This window comes from Crocodylus porosus, unplaced genomic scaffold, assembly GCF_001723895.1.
Source record: "Crocodylus porosus isolate Cpor-Errol unplaced genomic scaffold, CroPor_comp1, whole genome shotgun sequence".
Taxonomy (NCBI): Eukaryota; Metazoa; Chordata; order Crocodylia; family Crocodylidae; genus Crocodylus; species Crocodylus porosus.
Window position 1 is genome coordinate 16415400 of NW_017728921.1, and position 18297 is coordinate 16433696.

General features: G+C 44.2%; 1 protein-coding gene across 1 annotated transcript in view; it reads left to right on the plus strand.

Annotated features, from left to right (window-relative positions):
- The window catches only part of LOC109312819 (glutathione S-transferase theta-1-like), a 14406-nt gene extending 5408 nt beyond the window's left edge, over window positions 1-8998 (plus strand). Inside the window, exons 3-6 of the mRNA XM_019539121.1 lie at window positions 3846-3933; window positions 5373-5523; window positions 6661-6837; window positions 7948-8998. Of these exons, the coding sequence (XP_019394666.1) occupies window positions 3846-3933; window positions 5373-5523; window positions 6661-6837; window positions 7948-8148 (617 nt within the window). The 3' untranslated portion in view covers window positions 8149-8998. The remainder of the gene's footprint in view (window positions 1-3845; window positions 3934-5372; window positions 5524-6660; window positions 6838-7947) is intronic.
- The last annotated feature ends 9299 nt before the right edge of the window (window positions 8999-18297 follow it).

An 18297-nucleotide genomic window follows, 5' to 3' on the forward strand; every position in this document is an offset into this window, starting at 1 on the left:
ATAATCTGTGAGGTCTCTTCCAGCCCCTAACAATCTATGAATTGATGGTGTCCCATCCTGAGTGGAAGGGACAGAAAAGCTCATGTAGGGTTGCACAGTACAAACTGTATCTGTTCCATAGTCCCATCCCATGGATGCTCTGCCTGGTCTATTAAGAGAGTTGCTGTGTCAGACAAGAAGCTGCTGGGGACTAACTACCATGGTTTGGTCAGTATGTGCCTGTTCCTGCAATGCCCAATTGACTCCTATCCCTGCTGTGCTTTTTTGTGACAATCCTGGAAATACCACACAGCTGCATCTAGTAAATGAATAGGTTAGTAAGTTGCAGAGACCATGCAGCGGAAGGACATCCCAGACACTGGGCATTGCTTTCCAAGGGACTCAGATGCCTAGGATATCTGCACAGGCACACTCTGTGGGACTGTGCATTTATCAGAAGCACTCAGCTTGCCCCTGCTCAGGGCTGTACAGTTGGTTAAGTTGACTGTTCCCTATTTACTGACTGTACCTCCCAGCCACTTCCATCTGCCAGTACTGAGCCCAAAGCAATACAGAGCTATCAGGAGTGCGCCGTTCTGGGGAATGGATGGCCAGAGAACTGAATAGCAGGACTCATTTTCAATTTGCTTTATAAACTATACCCACTTCTCTCTTATGAACCTCTTTTCCTCTAATGACATACATCTAGGATTCCTTCTTGCTCATATCCTGACCTGTTGCTCGACAGTTTTTGAATTGCATTTATTCCCCATGGAAATTGCTTTCAGAGTCAGGGTGACTGCTGTTCTCTACGTCTCCTCAGATGAGGTGGCATGTTGTTTTGACATCAAGAATCAATTGCAGCAGATTCAATTGCCATTAAAGAGCTGGAATCATAAATCAGGTCAACACCTATGAACACGGGGCCCTATATCTTATGTCTAGTACTGTTAACTAGAATAGGGGTTCTGGTCTTTGCTACCTGCAAATAAATTAATCAGCCCAATAATTAGCATAACACACAAACACTTAAATAATTTTTCCCATTCATGCAATATGAAACCAGTGGTGGCTCAAATGATTTTCTTAGAAACCCCAAGTGGCTCCACACACAACTTTGGTGGACTGTGCAGCACAGCTGCATTGTGTAAGTAAAACCTCAGTGTGAGCCAAAGCAAAAAAGGTGCCAGTTCTCATTTATTACCCTGGTAGGAGGAGAGCTGCTCAGGTGAGATTCAAACCAATTTCCAACCTGCTCTGGTAAGTCAGAAGTCCAGTAAGAGACACTGATTTTTTGTTCTTACCAGGTCTGTTACATTATTAAAGCACTTGGAACTCAATTCAGAGTCTTACATGGCACTTTCCTGCTGCCACTGTCCCAAAAGACATCGATGCCCTTTGGTCACTGGCTGGCTCCAGCAATAGGCTCAGACACCAGAGAGAGTAAAGAAACCTGCAGGATTTCACAGTGCATTTGTGGTTGCAAATGTTTATTTTGTGAATTGTTAGACTTTGGGCTGCACAAATGGATGCAATTTCCTTTTTAACCTAAACAAACAACCAAGCTACCAAGCAGGAAGGACAGGCTAATTCCCACACCCCATATCCTCCCATTCTGTGACAGCGACCCTCTCTCTCGTGCATACGGACAACACCTCTGCACAGCGTGCTGTGTCTGCTATATGATGGCAAAGCCTACCTGACTCGGCAAACAGCTCACTCTGTCAACAGAGCTGGGCATACAGCGGCGGCTGGCATTTAGACCTCTCCTAAATAAACAGGGCCAAGCACACCCAAAACTTCACTCCTTGCATGTCAGCCGGGTTACACCATCAATCGATTTGCCTCACTGTTTTCAAGCTCTAAATATTGGAGATGGGGGGGGGGGTGGCCCTGTACTTTGTCTTCTGACCTTTCTCTCTTCTGGATCTTGTTTGTGCATCTCAATTGACAGGTTTAACTTTGTGGAGTATTTCGGCAGTGCTGGTGTGAGGTACTAGTTGTAGAGATTCAACAATGGCAAGGGAGGAGGCTTTACACCGGCTTCACTCCTGTCCTTCATGGGTCACATGGGATTTTGGTTACCTTGACTTCTTCAGCGATGCACTATTATTGCCAGGAAAGGGCTATGATGAAGTTCTCAGGCTAATTGGTGCCAGGGGATAAAGCAGACACACAAACTGTTATCAAGGATCAGCTGACCCACAATAGGTTTCCCCCCTATTTTCATATAATTTGCCCATGTGTTGCCATACTTAAAAAGCAGCTAACTGAATTTCTTACATGCTTCTCCATCCATTATCCAACCTTGAAAAAACCTGGGGCTACAGGGACTGATTTTCTTTTGTCAACTGGGAGTCCTGTTGAATTCCTGCCCCTGCCCCACATACCAGGTAGAGAAATTATTTTTGAAGTTATGAATCACTGTGTTAACTGCAGTATTTCTAAAACCTTTTGGCCACAAAGTAACCATCACTTAATAACTACTCTTGGCCATGCTGATCTGAGCTGGATTTCCTCTCACTTTAGTAAGCCAATATACAGAAACCTTAAAGCAGGTAAAAAAAACCCCTGTATTCATATATGCATGCCAACCCTGGAAATCAGGTGCCAGTTCATAAGTCCACAGTGCACTTAGCAGGAGGTATTTTGCCTTCCTTGAGAAGCAGGAGACCTGATTAAATAACGACCTCTCTATACACTTGTTATTTGGAACACAGCAACAATGGAATTTAAACTCTTTTATGGGGAGAGAGGGAAGAATAAACTACTTGCTGGCTTTTCCTGAAAGGGATGGGCTAACAGCATTGGCCTGGTGCCACGCACAGTACAGGCAAGTGCTGTGCAAACTTGCCTCACCAGAGCTATGCTAATGCATGGCAGCCCTGAGCTCCAGCCCCCTGGCACTCCAGACTCAGGGAATCTTAACAGGCAGATGAGTTTCTTCCTGGGACATCCTGAAGTACTGAAGTAACTGATGTTTTTCTGATATCCATGTTCAGTCTTTTCCTGGTCAGAGAATTGGGTGATGAGGTTCTTCAGCGTCTTCTTTGTTTGTGGCGCTCAGTCCTCCCCGCTATTCAGAACCCAACAAACCTTATTCTGCTCCCTGTGTTTCTAAGCCAACTGGGCTGTGGTTGATTTCCATTCACTGCAGTGATCCCTGTGGACCCACAACTGTCAAGCTACTTTTCCATCCATTTCCACTATACCTAGAGTTTGTCTCATTCATGAGTTGCAGGAATGGCTTCCTTTTGGCCTTCAGAATAAGGGGCAGAGGGATGTTAGTGACCATCAGCTTCACTATAAAGCTTTGCACACAGACCTGCTGCTTCTAGGCCTCTCTGATTCTTCTGCAAACATGACAAAAGTATCAGTTGTCCTTATTCAAGCCTCCATCTTCTTTCCCTGTCTCCAAGACAGTGGGACATTGACTTCTGTAAGATCCCTACCGATCAGCTGTAGGGTGTATGTATCAAGCTAATCATCATGGTATCTGAATGCTAATTTGCAATGGACTCTTCAATATGCTGTGCAGTTACAGCTGACAGGTGTCAAAATACTGAATTCTCAAGGCAACATCCTGAAATTCTTCCTGCCACTGGCAAATTGGATCAGGATGAAAAGTGTGCAGGTTGCTTATTCTTAAAATCATTAATTTATTTTCCTTTTTATCTCAAAATATTGCACTGTGGAGAAACGACAACCAAGATCCCCATGGCCATTGTAAAATGATGGTGGAATATTGTTACAGGTTTGATTGTTCCTTACACATGGATGGTTCAGGCTGAGGTAGGTGCTTACTTCAGCCTTGACAGGTTAAGACTCCTCTAATCTATGGCTTATCGACTTTTAATTCTTGTTAGCACAATCACAAAGCGCAGAGTCTGGCAAATTGAACATCTTGAAGAAGGTGCCAGCACTGAAAGATGGGAGCTTCACCCTATCAGAGAGGTAAGAATTCAACCCCCAAATCTCATTCATCATGGGCACATTGGTAGGGATGAAATTATCACATTTGGTAACTAAGAAGTATCATTCTTTATAGCTGAAAAAGGTTACACAATCAGCCATTTGCATGTGTAAATTAGATTGCTAGTCTGCTTTGGTATCTCCTTCAAACAAGAAAATTGTAGGACGTTTACTCACAGGAGAGGTAATAATGTGATGTTTAAAGCTGTGCATGTATTGAATTGAATACATGATTCATTCTACACTTGAGCTGACAGTAAGAAGGGTCTGGAATACCTGACATTATGTACGCTTGACAGGCCACTTCTTGCACAATTGGTTCGTGTTCTTAATTGGAAAGCACCAGTTTTCCAGCTGAAGAATAATGTCACAGTGTTTATCTCCTTTGTCACGTGCCGTACTTCTGGCTCTGAAGGAGCTAACATGGCTGGTGGCCATGTTTGGCCAATGGGTGCCTACTTAAATGTATGCAGGGGCTCTTTTACATTTCCAACCTCTTTACCATGAACAGGATACACTCAAGGCAAAAATCACTAGGATGTACAATTGTAATAAAAACTCCTCCAAGCTCAGGAGCTGACCTGCCCTTTTGTCTTGCTTTTCAAATAACTTCCATGATGAAAACAGACTAATTTAGCCAACTGGTTTTCATGCTTATGAAGTATGCTGAAAAATGTGGGATGCCAGCACTGCAGTAGATTTTTTTAAAGCTTAAAAAAAACCCTTGTACTCTGTAATAAAAAATCACGGCAGGATTTATGTTTATCTAAGTCCCTTGGACACTATAGTGATGAGGGCCAAATAGGCAATAAATAAATAAAACCTTGTTATACAAGGATCTGTCTGGGTTCTTTGACCAGGCACAGGATGCCTATATTTCCTTTCTTCTCTTTTATCAGTACAGGCTTTTCTATGTCACTCCCCTCTGGAGTATCTGACAAACATCTGCGCAAATGGTCAGGATTTGTAACTATCAGATTTTTCCTATCATTTGTCAATCATGACACAGTCACTGGACTGCCACAGACACCACTGGCCTGATCCTAGCAATCTCTCTTTGCCAGGATTTCTGCTGGCTTCACTCAACAGTTCTGGATGGGAAACCCTGGAGGGAAAAGGCCCTGAATTGATCTAATTAGATGCAGCATAGGAAAGAAAGAGCTTCCATTGGTACTCAAACACCTCAGAAACCAGAAGGAATGAGAGAGACCCATTAAAAAGTATGCCTGCTAGTGGGGAAAGCATTGTCCACAGATGATGAAGATTATTTGCTATCTCATGCTCACCTCCCTTAGCTCCTTTGAAAATCTCAGCCACCTTGCTTTTTAGGAGAAACAGCATTATGAAGGGTGGAGGGTGCAGACAAATATGTTTTTGCATCTAACTCTTCTGCCCTTCATCTTCCACTAACATCTGGACAGCACTGCAATTCTTCTGTACCTGAGCCGGAAGTACAATACCCCTGATCACTGGTACCCATCTGATATCCAGAAGCGAGCCCTTGTTGATGAATATCTGTCTTGGCATCATACCAACATCCGGGCTAATGCTCCTAAGACCATGTGGATCAAGGTAAGGGCTTAGCTAGGACTACTGGTATTTCCCAAAAAGGCATTTAAACAGCCATGATACAAAGGGAATTTCTCTCCACCTAGACAGCACACTCATCCCCAGATCAAAGGAAGTTGCACAGAGGCAGCTGTTTCCAGTTAGCACTTGGACATGGAGAGAAGGCTTTCAGATTTTTTTTTCAAAGCATAAATCAAATGTGGAAGGTCTGCAGCTCATCAGGGAAACACAGATCCTTGTAGTCTGGGTTCCAGGATCAATACAAGTATAGAATAGGGGAGGAAGGAAGGGATTCCTTAGTGAACTTCCTTTTACTGCGCAGCCACCTTGAGCTCTAGACCATAAAGAGAAACCAGAGGCAACTGTCTGTACATACATCCACTGCTACAGAATGACGAGAAGGGTAGATGTGATGGGGATATAAGTTGGGTGTCAGAGTTTCTTTATTCAGAATGGTGAGGTCCATTCTTATCTAGGTTGAAAGCTATAAATACCAGACTCACCTTGGGGCAAGAGACAGGTTGACACAGTGATTCAGGTAACACTGCTGGACACATTATTTACAGTTCCCATAACAATTAATGCAGGAGGAACTCCCTGTGCTAGTATGAGAGAGTGGGTGCAGGCAGCTTTGGTGCTGTGGGGCTCCAGAGAGCCCTGGCTCATGCTGCAGCTCTTAGGGCTTCCAGTATTCCCACGGTGAAGCCAGAAGCCAAGGAGCCTTGGCTGCCAACTTGGCTGTGGTTCCCAGATCCCCATCAATCAGTTGGGGCTGGAGTGTTAGAGCATGTGCATCATTCAGCTTTTCAGAATAACTGAGAGGTTCCATTACACGGTACAGCAGGAGCGGGAGGAGGAAGCAGTGTAGCTATAAAGCACTAGGGGTTTTACTCTGTGCGCTCCTTTATGTGTTATCTCATTTGGACTGTAACCATCTTGGCTGGATACTTTTGATTTAAGTTAGGTGCACATCTGGATTTCCCTCCTGGGGGCCATTCATGCAAACAGCACCTCTTCAGCCAGTCAATGTACCTTGCTGACAAAGTCTACTGGGTGTCTTTCCCTTACATAGGGAAAGACAAATGAAATCCAGAGCAGGTGCACCTGTGATGCCAGGTCTCCTTTCTCCTCTCCATGCAGCTGCTGATTCCCCTCTTCACAGGCCAGCCATTGCCCTCAGAGAAACTTCAGGAGGTTATGGAGGGGCTCTCTGCTTCCCTGAAGCAGTTTGAGGAGAAGTTCCTTCAGGACAAGCTGTTTGTTGTGGGCAGTGAGATCTCTCTGGCAGACCTGGTGGCTGTTGTGGAGCTCATGCAGGTGAGCATGATGCTATAATCTGGCAGTCTCAGTATTGGGGGAAGCTGACCTGTTTGGGAGAAGCTGACCTGGGGAGAAAACAGTATGTGACACCCTTTCCTTAGAAATAGGACTGAAGGTTTAATTCATCAGGACTGGAGAATGGAGCCCAAGGCTGGAGTCAGAGCCCAGCAAGGAAGCTGACTGTAACAAACATTTCTCACCCATTTTGCCTCCACCAAGATTATCTGTTACGATCCTGCATTTCACATTTTATCGCTGTTTACTTTATTCTCCAGTCAGACAGTCAAAATCCAATGAACAGAAAGCAAGGAGCTATGCTGAACAGGCTCGTATGTAATAATATAAAAGATCAAAAGACCCAAGTCTCAGAGGTTGGGAGTTCCTGAACAGAGAATATCTTCCTCCAGGTGGGAACTTACCAAACCAGGCCTGAAAGACCCTGGCTTATGACTCCTCCAGGAGCTCTGACAGGGGCACAAAGTGGGGGTTTTTCCCGACTAAGTTAAGTGGATCACAGCTAGGTTGCTCACTCTCATGCTATCTGGACTGGGATCCTACAAAGCAATAGCATTTCCATCTTCAAAATCCAGGTCCCCCATAGCAGACAAATAACAATTCTGCATCTCAGCAGTGCAGTGTTTTGGAAGATGGGACAAGCAGAAGATAGAGTGGGTTGGATCATGCCAACTAAGACTGAGGTTTAAATTAACAGTTTAGCCTTCTCTGGAGTACACTGCTATCTGGTGTAGCTTTCCTCACAGTAGACTCTACAGCAACCTCTGATGATCACCAGATCTTTTGTACCTGAGCACTGTGCACAAGTGGCAGCTGCCTGTGATAGCATGTAAAAGCTGCCACTGTGTTCAAGAGCAGACATAGGGCCATTAAGAAGGGCCAAGAATCCAGTCCAGTTGCTGCTTTTCTCAGATGTATGAACAGACTAGTGGATCCTCCCCAATTTCCTGATAACCCTCCAAGAGCTTTTTCCGCTTCTGTGGAAATCACATACATTCTGGTCTTATTCTGCCTGTTGCATAGGTGAAGTGGTGCTTTCCCTTACAGAAGCGTCATGAGTGTTTTACAGCTGCTGTCTCTCCTTTTCCACAGCCTGTTGGAGTGGGTTGTGACATCTTTGAGGGCAGGCCAAGGCTGGTGGAATGGCGTGACAGGGTGGAGGAAGCTGTGGGGAAGGAGCTGTTTCTGCAAGCTCACGAGATGGTCCTGAATATCAAGGAACTGAGCAACATCCAGATTGATCCGCAGCTGAAGGCGCAGCTGGCACCTGTCCTAATGAAGGTGCTGCAATGAGTTTACCTTCTGTTACCATTTTTATGCATCTTTCTTCCGTCTTGTTCCCAATCCCCATCTCCAACACTATGTTTACTTGCCCTTCCTGAGGTGGAGAGCACATTGCAGCACTTGCCACATGGAGAGTGCAACCTTCCATATGCCTTTTCTGCATTTTTAGGGCAGACACTGGAGAATTCTTAAGATCTGTATCTGTAAAGGCACAGAAAGTATCAGTGAACTTTGCTCAACAGATCACTGCTGATGGGGATTTGGGGTTTCGTTTTCAATCCTCCCAGCCTGTATGAGCCTTGGTGGGGAGGAGAACTGCACAGAACCTGCATTGAATCTGATACAGCCCATAAGTTAGGGGCAACTGAGAACTGCATAAACCAGGGCAGCTTTTCCTCTCAGGCCAGGAGGTGAAAACACCTTACTTTTCATCTGCTTTGTAACATTCTCTGATGCCTGAAGACTTTGCAGACAATCAATCACCATATTCCTGCACAGGCAATTCAAGGAGCACAACTACATAGATTTGACTTAGATGAAAAAGTCTGCTGGATTTCTCTGTGGAACATTTCTTCTGTCTGGAGCACTTGCTTGGCCACAAGCATGCCTTCCACATCTGCCCCAAATGCGGTACACATGCTTCTTGTTTCTGATGGTATCTCTTCACAGCTGAGGAGTTTGTTCAAATCCATCAGTAACTGTTATTCCCTTCCATGTATGTTTTTTCAATCCAACCATTGATCCATGCCTTGAAAATCTCGTGGGGGTGGAGGGAATGGGTTCTATTTCTTCCCAAACTGGCAATTTTTATTCTAAGTTTGAACCTGAAACTCAGATCTAATAAAATGATGAAAATAGATATTGTAATAAAAAGGTTATTTAACTGCATCCTAATTATATAAAGCTTGAGTTAAGACTTTCTCCTTTCAGAGGTAAGCCAACCAAGCAAGATTAGAAATATGGTGTTGGGTTAGATCTTCAAAGTATGATATGCTGGGGGGTGGATTTCCTTCTGAATTATCTGAATCCCTTTTTCTAATATGGAGTTATATTTGTTTTTATTTATATTTTCCCAATTAAAACATAATATACTGCTACCTGTGAAAGCTAACAGGTTGCCAAGTTTATTTTTTATAAATTCAACAGCAAGAGGAAGCACTAAATAGATATTGACACATCTAGGTATCTTTATGGTCATCTGCTGAGAGAAAGTAAGACCTACCAGTGATTTTTCAGAAGGATTAGAAGTGTGTAGAGAGATGCACTAAACAAGACTAGAAGATTGTTCTCTGCTTGTCTTTTTTATTGTAGATGTGTACGTCTGCATACTTGTTAATGCCGTGTTTCAAGGGAATCTTGAATTATGCCTTGAGGCCTGGGGGCGTTTTGCCATTCACATGGTAGACTATTAAGAACAAAGGGGAACATATATAGTTAAAAGAGTGCTTGTACATTAGACCCATATTGAGCTTTTAAATCTTGACATCTGATTTGGTTGACGTTCTGCCTCTTTCCCTTAACAGATCTTCTGATATGCCAAGTGATTCTCACATGCCTCTTTTGGCTTTGGAATTTAATTAAGAAGTTCTTTAATTTACAAGGAATTGGAGATAAATCTAAAACGGATTCCAGGAGTGTAACATGGGGGTGCAAACAGTACACATGCTCCAGCATTGCCTAAGGGGAGGGGTGCCAAAAGGACAGGGGTGGCAGGGAACCTCACCCCAAGACTACTGCCTGTCTTGTTGCTGTCTGCCTGGCTCTTCCTGCACTTTCTGACTGCAAGGAAACAGCCAGCTGGGCCATGCATGTCAAAGAGCACAAGATATTCTGGGAATTGTAGTTTCATAGAACGCAGTGGAGCTCACTGTTGCTAGGGTGAAGTGCCTTCTTCCCCATCCCCCATTCTTTCTGGCACCCCTCCCCAGGCAGCCCATGGGACCCATGTACCACTTCTCCACCCCACGTTATGCTACTGGGATCTTTGTTACATTTATTTCCATTTCCTTGAAAACTGGCCCCATTTTTTGCCACCAAAATCAGCATTTCTTTTGCCTTCTGGATATGGGTTTTGGCAGCAAAAAATGGGGTGAAAATTCTCCCCAGCAGAAGCAAATTCCATTGCCAGTCTAGAGAATTGTTACTCCGTGAACACCTTGCACTCCATGACACAGCCCAGCTGTGCTTCTGCTGTGTGACTACAAGCCAGAAGGCAAGAGGGGAGGAGGATGGTGCAGAGTGAGAGATGATTGCCCCAGGTGCATTTTTCCATGCTGTGCTTCTGGTGAATTCTGGCTCTCATTTAAAATATATTCTGGAAAAAGATTACATCCTGTGTACGGAAGAGGTCAGAGTAGCCAATTTGACTCTTCCCTTAAAAGTCGTATCTAAACATTATAGCTTCTGGCTTAGTCTAGGGGCAGGAAGAGGAAAGAGAAGCTTCTCAGCTTCTCCATGAAGGAAGAAAGAAGCCTGAAAACCACATGATCTTCTGACCTTATTTCCAACTGCACATTCATTTCAGCAGGGATAAAGTTAGTGCATGTCCCTGTAACAGGGAAATAAAAAGGAAGCAGGTGCTATTTGCCTAGGTACTTAATTTAGATGGTGAGACTGATCTGAATATCTTATGGGGCAAAGGTGCACTTTCTATACTTTTACAGAGGGGGGTGAAAGGAGGATACGGTGTGCCTCATACCAGCACAGTGCCAGCTTCAGAAGAGAACCCTCACCTCCCCAGTTTTGCAAGAATAACTAGAAACTGTTGAGGGAGGGAGGTTTTCTGCTCCCATCAACCAAAAAGGCACCATGATAAAGCCTTTTATATTTCAAATGTGGCTGATGAATCTCTCTTCATCCCTACCAGTGGACCTGATCTTTTTACCTCTTCTTTCCTTAGGGACCCAGTCTCCTTACCCATCAACCCCATACCTTTCTCCCCTAGGGTGCCAGCTTGTCTGCCCTGTCCCTTACCCCAAGGGCCCTGTTGCCCCATGGACCAGTACATGGAATATTTGCATTCTGCATCTGGAGGAAAGAAAGCAGAGAACTAAACCCTGCTCTGGCTTCAGCTGATTGGTAGCCCCACATTAACACTTTTGCTGAATCAGCCAACTGAAGTCAGGGGAGACATTTCTATATGATTTGCCCCACTCTCCCTGGGCCTCACACCATCCCCAGCAGGATGTGGCTGGAGCCCTACCTAGACTTGATCTCTTAGCCCTGCCACTCTGTCTCCATCTGTGCCAAGAGGAATGATATACCTTTGGAGATAAAAAGATGGAGGTGCTACATGGTGGGGGGGGGGTTGAATACTAACTCCTCAGCTCTACCACCCTTTCTCTGTTCCCTGGATATCCAGTCTGCTCATGTTGTACACCAATAGGATGCTTTCCTGACTCCTCAAAGGAAGCAATGGTGTTATACAAATGTAATTAAGGTGCTGGCCAAGTCTGAAAAGTGACTAATAATAGTGTAGTGTGAGTCCATATTAATGATGTTTCACCGATTCCAGTTCGTAACTCCTGTTTACAAGGAAGGACACATATTTCTATCTGCAAACTCAACTGGAGTTTGTGAATTAAGCAGGGTTATTTCCTCTTGCTATCACAGACAGACTTTGTCTTTTTCTAGCTCCATTTAATACAGATTAAATGTCTTTCCCCTTCTCCCCACACAGTTGGAAGTCTGTTCCAGCTCATTACCCTTCTGGCTGTGCAAAACATTTCTAGCCTAAATATATTCAGGGATGGTACCTACCATTAGCACTTGTGCCAACATTGTCTTTCTTAGCAGCAGTAAAGAGTTATAAAGCCAAATGATTCCCTTAATGAAACAAGTATAGCCCCATTAGTGATCCTTGGGATTACACTAACATACTGGATAACACAGTTTGGCCAGAAGAATCTTCACTACTGATCCTGGGGTGGGTGCGCTGGGCAGCAGTTATAAAACATCATCTTTTTCTGTAAACTTAGCATAATTGATCTGTAATTATGGAGACAAGATAAATGTGGGAGACAAAGGTACCCATTATATGGAGTCACTTTGCACAATAGAGACATATTTCAAGCAGGCTGGCCTGATTTTAATAGTTTGTCATGAAATAATAAAAATCCATCACTGGACAATGACAGGCTTTTTTGAGAAAACATTCAACCTTGAATCAAGCTGTCCATCAATACCAGTCTATCAGGGTCACCTTTATCAACTTGAAAGCACAGGACTCCGATCTCAGGAGCTAACCTGCCCTTTTAAATATTTGCTATGGCAAAAAGCCACCATGCTGCCTTTTAACTTGTTGCAAAGGTTATTGTCCAGAGGAACCATTGTTATTCTTGCTGCTAAACCCAGCACTGTGACTGTAGCTCAGATGAGCCAGTGGAACTAGCTCCCTCTAACTTCCTTAGGAACTGAGGACCATCACCGTTTTTCAATCTGAACACCAGGCACATTTCTTTGACCTTACAATATGTATGGTAAATACAAATTAAAAACACACCCAGCCCCCCTCAAAAAAAAAAAAACCATTTAGAAAGCTTTACAAAAATTCAGGGAATCTATTTCTCTCCTGGGAGAGATGAGAGAAAAACTGAATATGATAGATGCTGCATGTGCCACGGGGAGGAATTCAGGCACTATGTGAATGATCAAGGTGTAAGACCATATAGAGAATATAACTAGTTCATGGAGTAATCAAAGTCATGTAAATTTACAGCTTTCTTTCCCCTTCCCCTGACAGACTTGCTTTGCTGACAGCTTTGTTTCTTTTAGGCAGGCTTTCAGTAAGAGAGGTGAATGATCCAACAAAGCAGAGCAGATTTATTATCCATCCACTTCTAGGTGGGTTTGACCAGTTGTGATGGTTGTTTATGCACACTAATAGCAACTGCTGGAAAAGCAGCTAGAAAATATCTATTTCACTCTTACTCCATCCCAGATCAATCCATGAATTGATTTGGTATGGAATAAGAGTGAAACAGATATTTTCTAGAAGTAGAGGGATAATAAATCTCTGTCCCAAAGAGAGTGCTGGTACTGAAGGATGGAAATTTCACCTTTGTATAAAAGGCAACAGAAGCTGGGTCCAGATGTGCAGAAAGGTACTAGATCACACTTCCCCCTGCGTTTACAGCTTTCTTCTCAACACAAGGCACACTGAAGTCAATCTGTCTTCTCACAGGTCTTACTGAGATTCTAGCTGGGATCCCCCAGGATAACACTTAGCCAAACTGCTCTTTTCAAAGATCTGTGGGCCCCAATTTTTAAGATAAATGGTTGTCTGGGAGCCCTCAGTGCTTCCTGGGGCCCCCCTTACAAACAGGTTTTTCTTCCCCTCCTGTTTGCCCTATCTTCCACTCACTTTCCCATGCATACTATTTCTTTCTCTAAGCACAGCAGTTACATTTAAACCAGTAACTAATCATTCTTCACTTCGAAGATGCCCCTCTTAATGGTAACTACTCTGTCCTGTACAGTACTGGGCTATACCGGCTAGTTTGTCTATAAAAGATCGCTGTCATTTTGGAACTAAAAACCCTGCCTACTGGTATCCTTAACGTTTGCATCTAAGGCTTTTGCATCTACTTCAGACATTTGGTAATAAAGTGCTGTCTTTTGTGGAGTCACTCTCCTCTCTTCCTGCTAGCTCCTAGGTATCCTGCACTTTCTCCAGCATGAACACATTTTAGCACTGCTTTCTTCTGATCCTTGCCTTACCTGCTTTGGTTTGTTGGCAGAATCACTCTGGAAATTTTCTTTTCTCTAAAGATATGTGTGTTTTGGGGGTGGGAAGTCTCCCCAGGGAAGAATCTGTTTACCTTCTGGAGCCAGGTCACGAGGCAAGGTTTGCCAGGTAGTGAAAAATGCCCCTTAATTTGATCAATTTTAATTAGCCCGAATATTATTTTATCAGTACTAATGAGTTCCAAATGGGGGACTATAAGGATTATTGAGGAAGACTGATGATCTTCTTTTCCCTCTGTGAAATTATTGCCTTGTCAAGGTTACAGTTGCTTGTTCACATTTTACTATGCCTTGTAAGAAATGCCACACAAGCATTTGAGATTTGTATGAATAAAGTGCATATAGTTTTCTCTAAAGAAAGCAACCAGCTTGAGGCTCCAAGTAAAGAGAGAGAGAGAGAGAGAGAGAGAGAGAGAGATCAAAGATGCTTGTAGGTCAAAATTGTACTGAACAACATTGTTAAGCAAAACAATATTTAAGTTGATTTTTTTTCCCGAATGTTTCCACATATTTATGAATCTCTGTGAGGGTTATATAGCTTCATGTGGGTTGCTTCTTTGACAACTATGTCTTGGAGCCACAAGTAGCCAAGTGGTGAACACACATAAGCCTCATTTTATGAACATCTGTTTTACTGTCTGCATGTACAGACTGCATACCCACAAACAGCCCCGGGGGGCACTGCAAACACTGCCTCATTTCTCCCTCTGGTGGTGTAATGGAGAACAACCAGCAGCAAGCAGCAAGGCCAGGAGCTCTTGAGAAGATTATTTTTCCTCTTAGAGCAGCGATTCCCAACTGGTGCCATGAGATCCTTTAAGAGGTGTTGTGCAATACTAGCACTTTAGGTGTGCAAGCACTTACACGTGATTCACAAGCTAAACCCAAAGATTTCAAAAAGGAATCGATGGCATCAACAATATTCTGACCTGTCGTAGTCTTACTGAGATCTTTATAACAGAAGAATTGTTCTGATTATTTTCCATAGTCAAAAATCAAGTTAAAACTAAGAACTGGCATTTTCTGAGGGGTGCCTTGAGTCTAATGAGATTGCAAACCACTATCCTAGAGGGTCGTAAAGACTTTTAATTTAACTGAAACAAACTTGTGGGGAACTTGCAGCTCCATTCGTAACAAAGTGTAGGAACAAAAGTTGGTATCAGAATAAGGGATGAAATTCAATACATATGCTAGCAGATCCTGAGATATGGGTATTTGAGCTCCACAAATTATTCTCTTAAAATTCTGATAACAATATTCAGCTGCTTGGAGGATCACAACAGGTCTTGTGATCCCTGGTAGCTAGCAGTGCAACACTGTTGCAGTGAGTAGAGAACAGAGCAATCAGCGTGGCTCCCATTTTGCCATGACACTGCATGTGCGTGGAGATGTATCCTGTTTGCTCCTCCCTAGGCAGGTGGTGATTCCTCTCTTCACAGGACAGCCACTACCATCATCAAAGCTGGAGAATGCTAGGGAGGAACTGAATAAGACCTTGTAAGTTTTAAGATGTTTCTGCAGAAGAAGTCCTTCATTGTGGGGAGCATGATCACCCTGCTGGATTTGATATCTATTGTAGAGCTCTTGTCAGCAAGTACAGGAGCATGATGGGGGTACATACAGTTCTAGGAAAAAGAAGAGAAATAGTCTGCAATGTCTGAGGACTGTACAGTGGGCAGTTCTGCTCTCCTGGAGATGGGAATGAGTCCAACACAGCCGTACATCACTGAGAGGGAGAGCAGGCTCCAGTAGGTCAGAGACCTCATAAAAAGGATGAGTGCTACAAACCAGTCTAGGATGATGCTCACAACTGATACAGCCCCCAATTCTGTGCCACTTTCCTCATATTCCCTGTATCATCCTTCATGCTATTCCTCCTCCTCATGTTTTTTCTATCTTTCCTGTGAAGAATCTGAATCCTAATGAAGAGTAAGTGAACCTCAACAGAACATTGGTGCTTGGGATTAAAATAAAAGCCCACCCTGAGAAGCAGGAGAGATCGGAGTGGGCTTTCTTCCTACAGGGAATCATCTTCCTGCTCCCAGCCTGCTAAATACCACCCAGGAACTTCATCAGGTGACAGGTACACCACTTAAAGTGAAGGGTTTGTACCTCCTCTCAGCACTGGAGTACCAACCACAGAGCAGCCTGCACCTTTCTTCCAGATGTTTCAAGGGAGTCCTGCCTCCCTCCAGAGGAAGTGTCATCCCGCAAGTCAAATTTTGACAGGGGAAGGACAACAACTGACTCTGTAATTCTGATTTTGAATGGACAAGACAGTTACATACCTTCTTACTGATCACGTGCTAATACGAGGGAGAACTACTATAACCACTGAACCAAACTTTCTGCCTATGTAACCCAATAAATCTGAATGTAATGTCATCTGACCCCAGCACTCTTTCCTTCCTAGACAGGGGGTCGGACTTGATGATCTGTTGAGGTCCCTTCCGACCCTAGAGTAGAAAACTCTACTAAAGCCAGCTGAGTTAGACTGGCAGAGAAACTGGCTCATTACCTCCACATTGGCTTTTACCAACCAGCTCAGATATCATTTTTGCAATAAGCATCATGTAAATGACAGGGAGGACACACACAACTCATTTAGATTTGTGCATATACCCAGAAACTGGAGTGTCTTATCCTTTTGATGCTCAACAAATTCTCTTCTCACTTGTGGCAGTTGCAAGTTAATGAAAGAAGGGATTCTGCTGCTCATGTATATTGGAAATTACCTCTCTGTAAGTTGCTGTAACAGGTTTTGCTGCTCTTGTGCTCACCCTCTCTTTCTCTCTCCCTCCCACTCTCCCTCCTGCCTGTAGGACCCAGTTCTGACTTGGAGGCTAGGCTCATAATAGGAGTGGTGCAAATGGATAGAGGAAGCTGTGGGAAATGATTTGAACTCTTCTGAGAAGCACAAGTGCCCAGGATTTGAACAGTGCCCAGACTGACCAACAACTGAAACAGCAAATACAATTTGTGCTGCTGTGGAAGGTGAGGAAATAGGAGAAACATGATGTTTGTTTCATCATCAGACTTTGCTGGGGGAGAGTTACATCCAATCCCAAATTTCTCCACCGCGTGTAGTAGCTCCATTGCCAAAGGGAAAGAACTTGAAAGAGAGCCACAGCATGGCATTTTAAAATTAGACTTGTTTTTGTCCTTTTATCACTGCTTTTTCTGAGCCTTGAAAGTGCTTCCCCCCTCTTTCTCCCACCCTCAGAAGCAGACATTGCTATGCTCCTTATCTTTATTCCCAGTCCTTTACATAAGCCTTGTGCTGCCAGATGGCTTCTGTGCCCTTAGGTAATTTTGGAAGGAGTGAGTCATCATTCCCACCTCCACAAACACACCCAGGCCCTGGATTTCTCTTTGTAGAAGCTTTCTAATCTCTGGGGCCTTTTAGCTTCCTTAGCCTCATGTTTTTTTCTTATTTTGCTTGCTTACTCCTTACTTGCCAGAGCCACTCTTCTGGGCTGCCCAAGAGATATTCTTTCCTTTGGTATGCTTTCTGTTTTAACCTCCTACACCCTTCTTACTTAAGGTTTTATGCTAAAAATAATGATGCTATTACTCTTTGTGCGGTGCGGTAGACCTAAAGAACCAAACTTTTGGTGACTTCTGCAACATGGAATATCCAATCTTCTGTGCACGTCTTGTAAATACACTGCCTGATATACTTTTACTGTTGTAAACATGAAACATGAGCATTTACTAGAACTCATTCATGTGGCGCTAGCCACCCTCAGAGCCAGTCAGGCCTATCTAACGTGCTGAAAGATCATATACTTAGGCCCGTCACAAAATATGATAAGCCTCCCTTTATAAAGGTGGCCGCTGTGGACGCATCAACTAATTCTGGAGGACAAAAAGAGCAAACAGGAAGGGGAGTGAGATCACAGATTAATAACAGGATACCCAGAGGGGACACTGAGCACAACACACCAGCCAGTGCCCACTGCCACAAGATGCGCCGAGGGATCCTGTGGACACGGATTAGAGCCAGTCAGGCAGCTCTGGCATATGCTGTAGTGATATTAGTGCTTATTCTTCCTAGAAAACCCAGAGCAGGATTTGTGTGCCCTAGAGCTATTTAGCCTGTATCAGACATCTACTTCGCAGCCTCAACAGCTGCCAAAGTGCCTTGTTAGGAGGCTGTATAATGTAAGTCTGATTAAAAAACACAGCACCTTTTCTCGGTGATTCTTGCCCCCTTTGCTTCTAAGGACGTGGGCCTGAAACACCGAGCTGCAAGCTATCCCTGCCAAGAGTCCATCCCCAGGCCTCGGCTTCCTGCCACCCCCCAACGCCCCCCCCGGGCCCGTGTCGGGCTGGGGCGGGGCGTGTGCGCGGCCGGGGGAGGAGGCGCGCGCGGGAGGGTGTGTCCGGCCGCAGCCAATCGCGAGCCCGCGG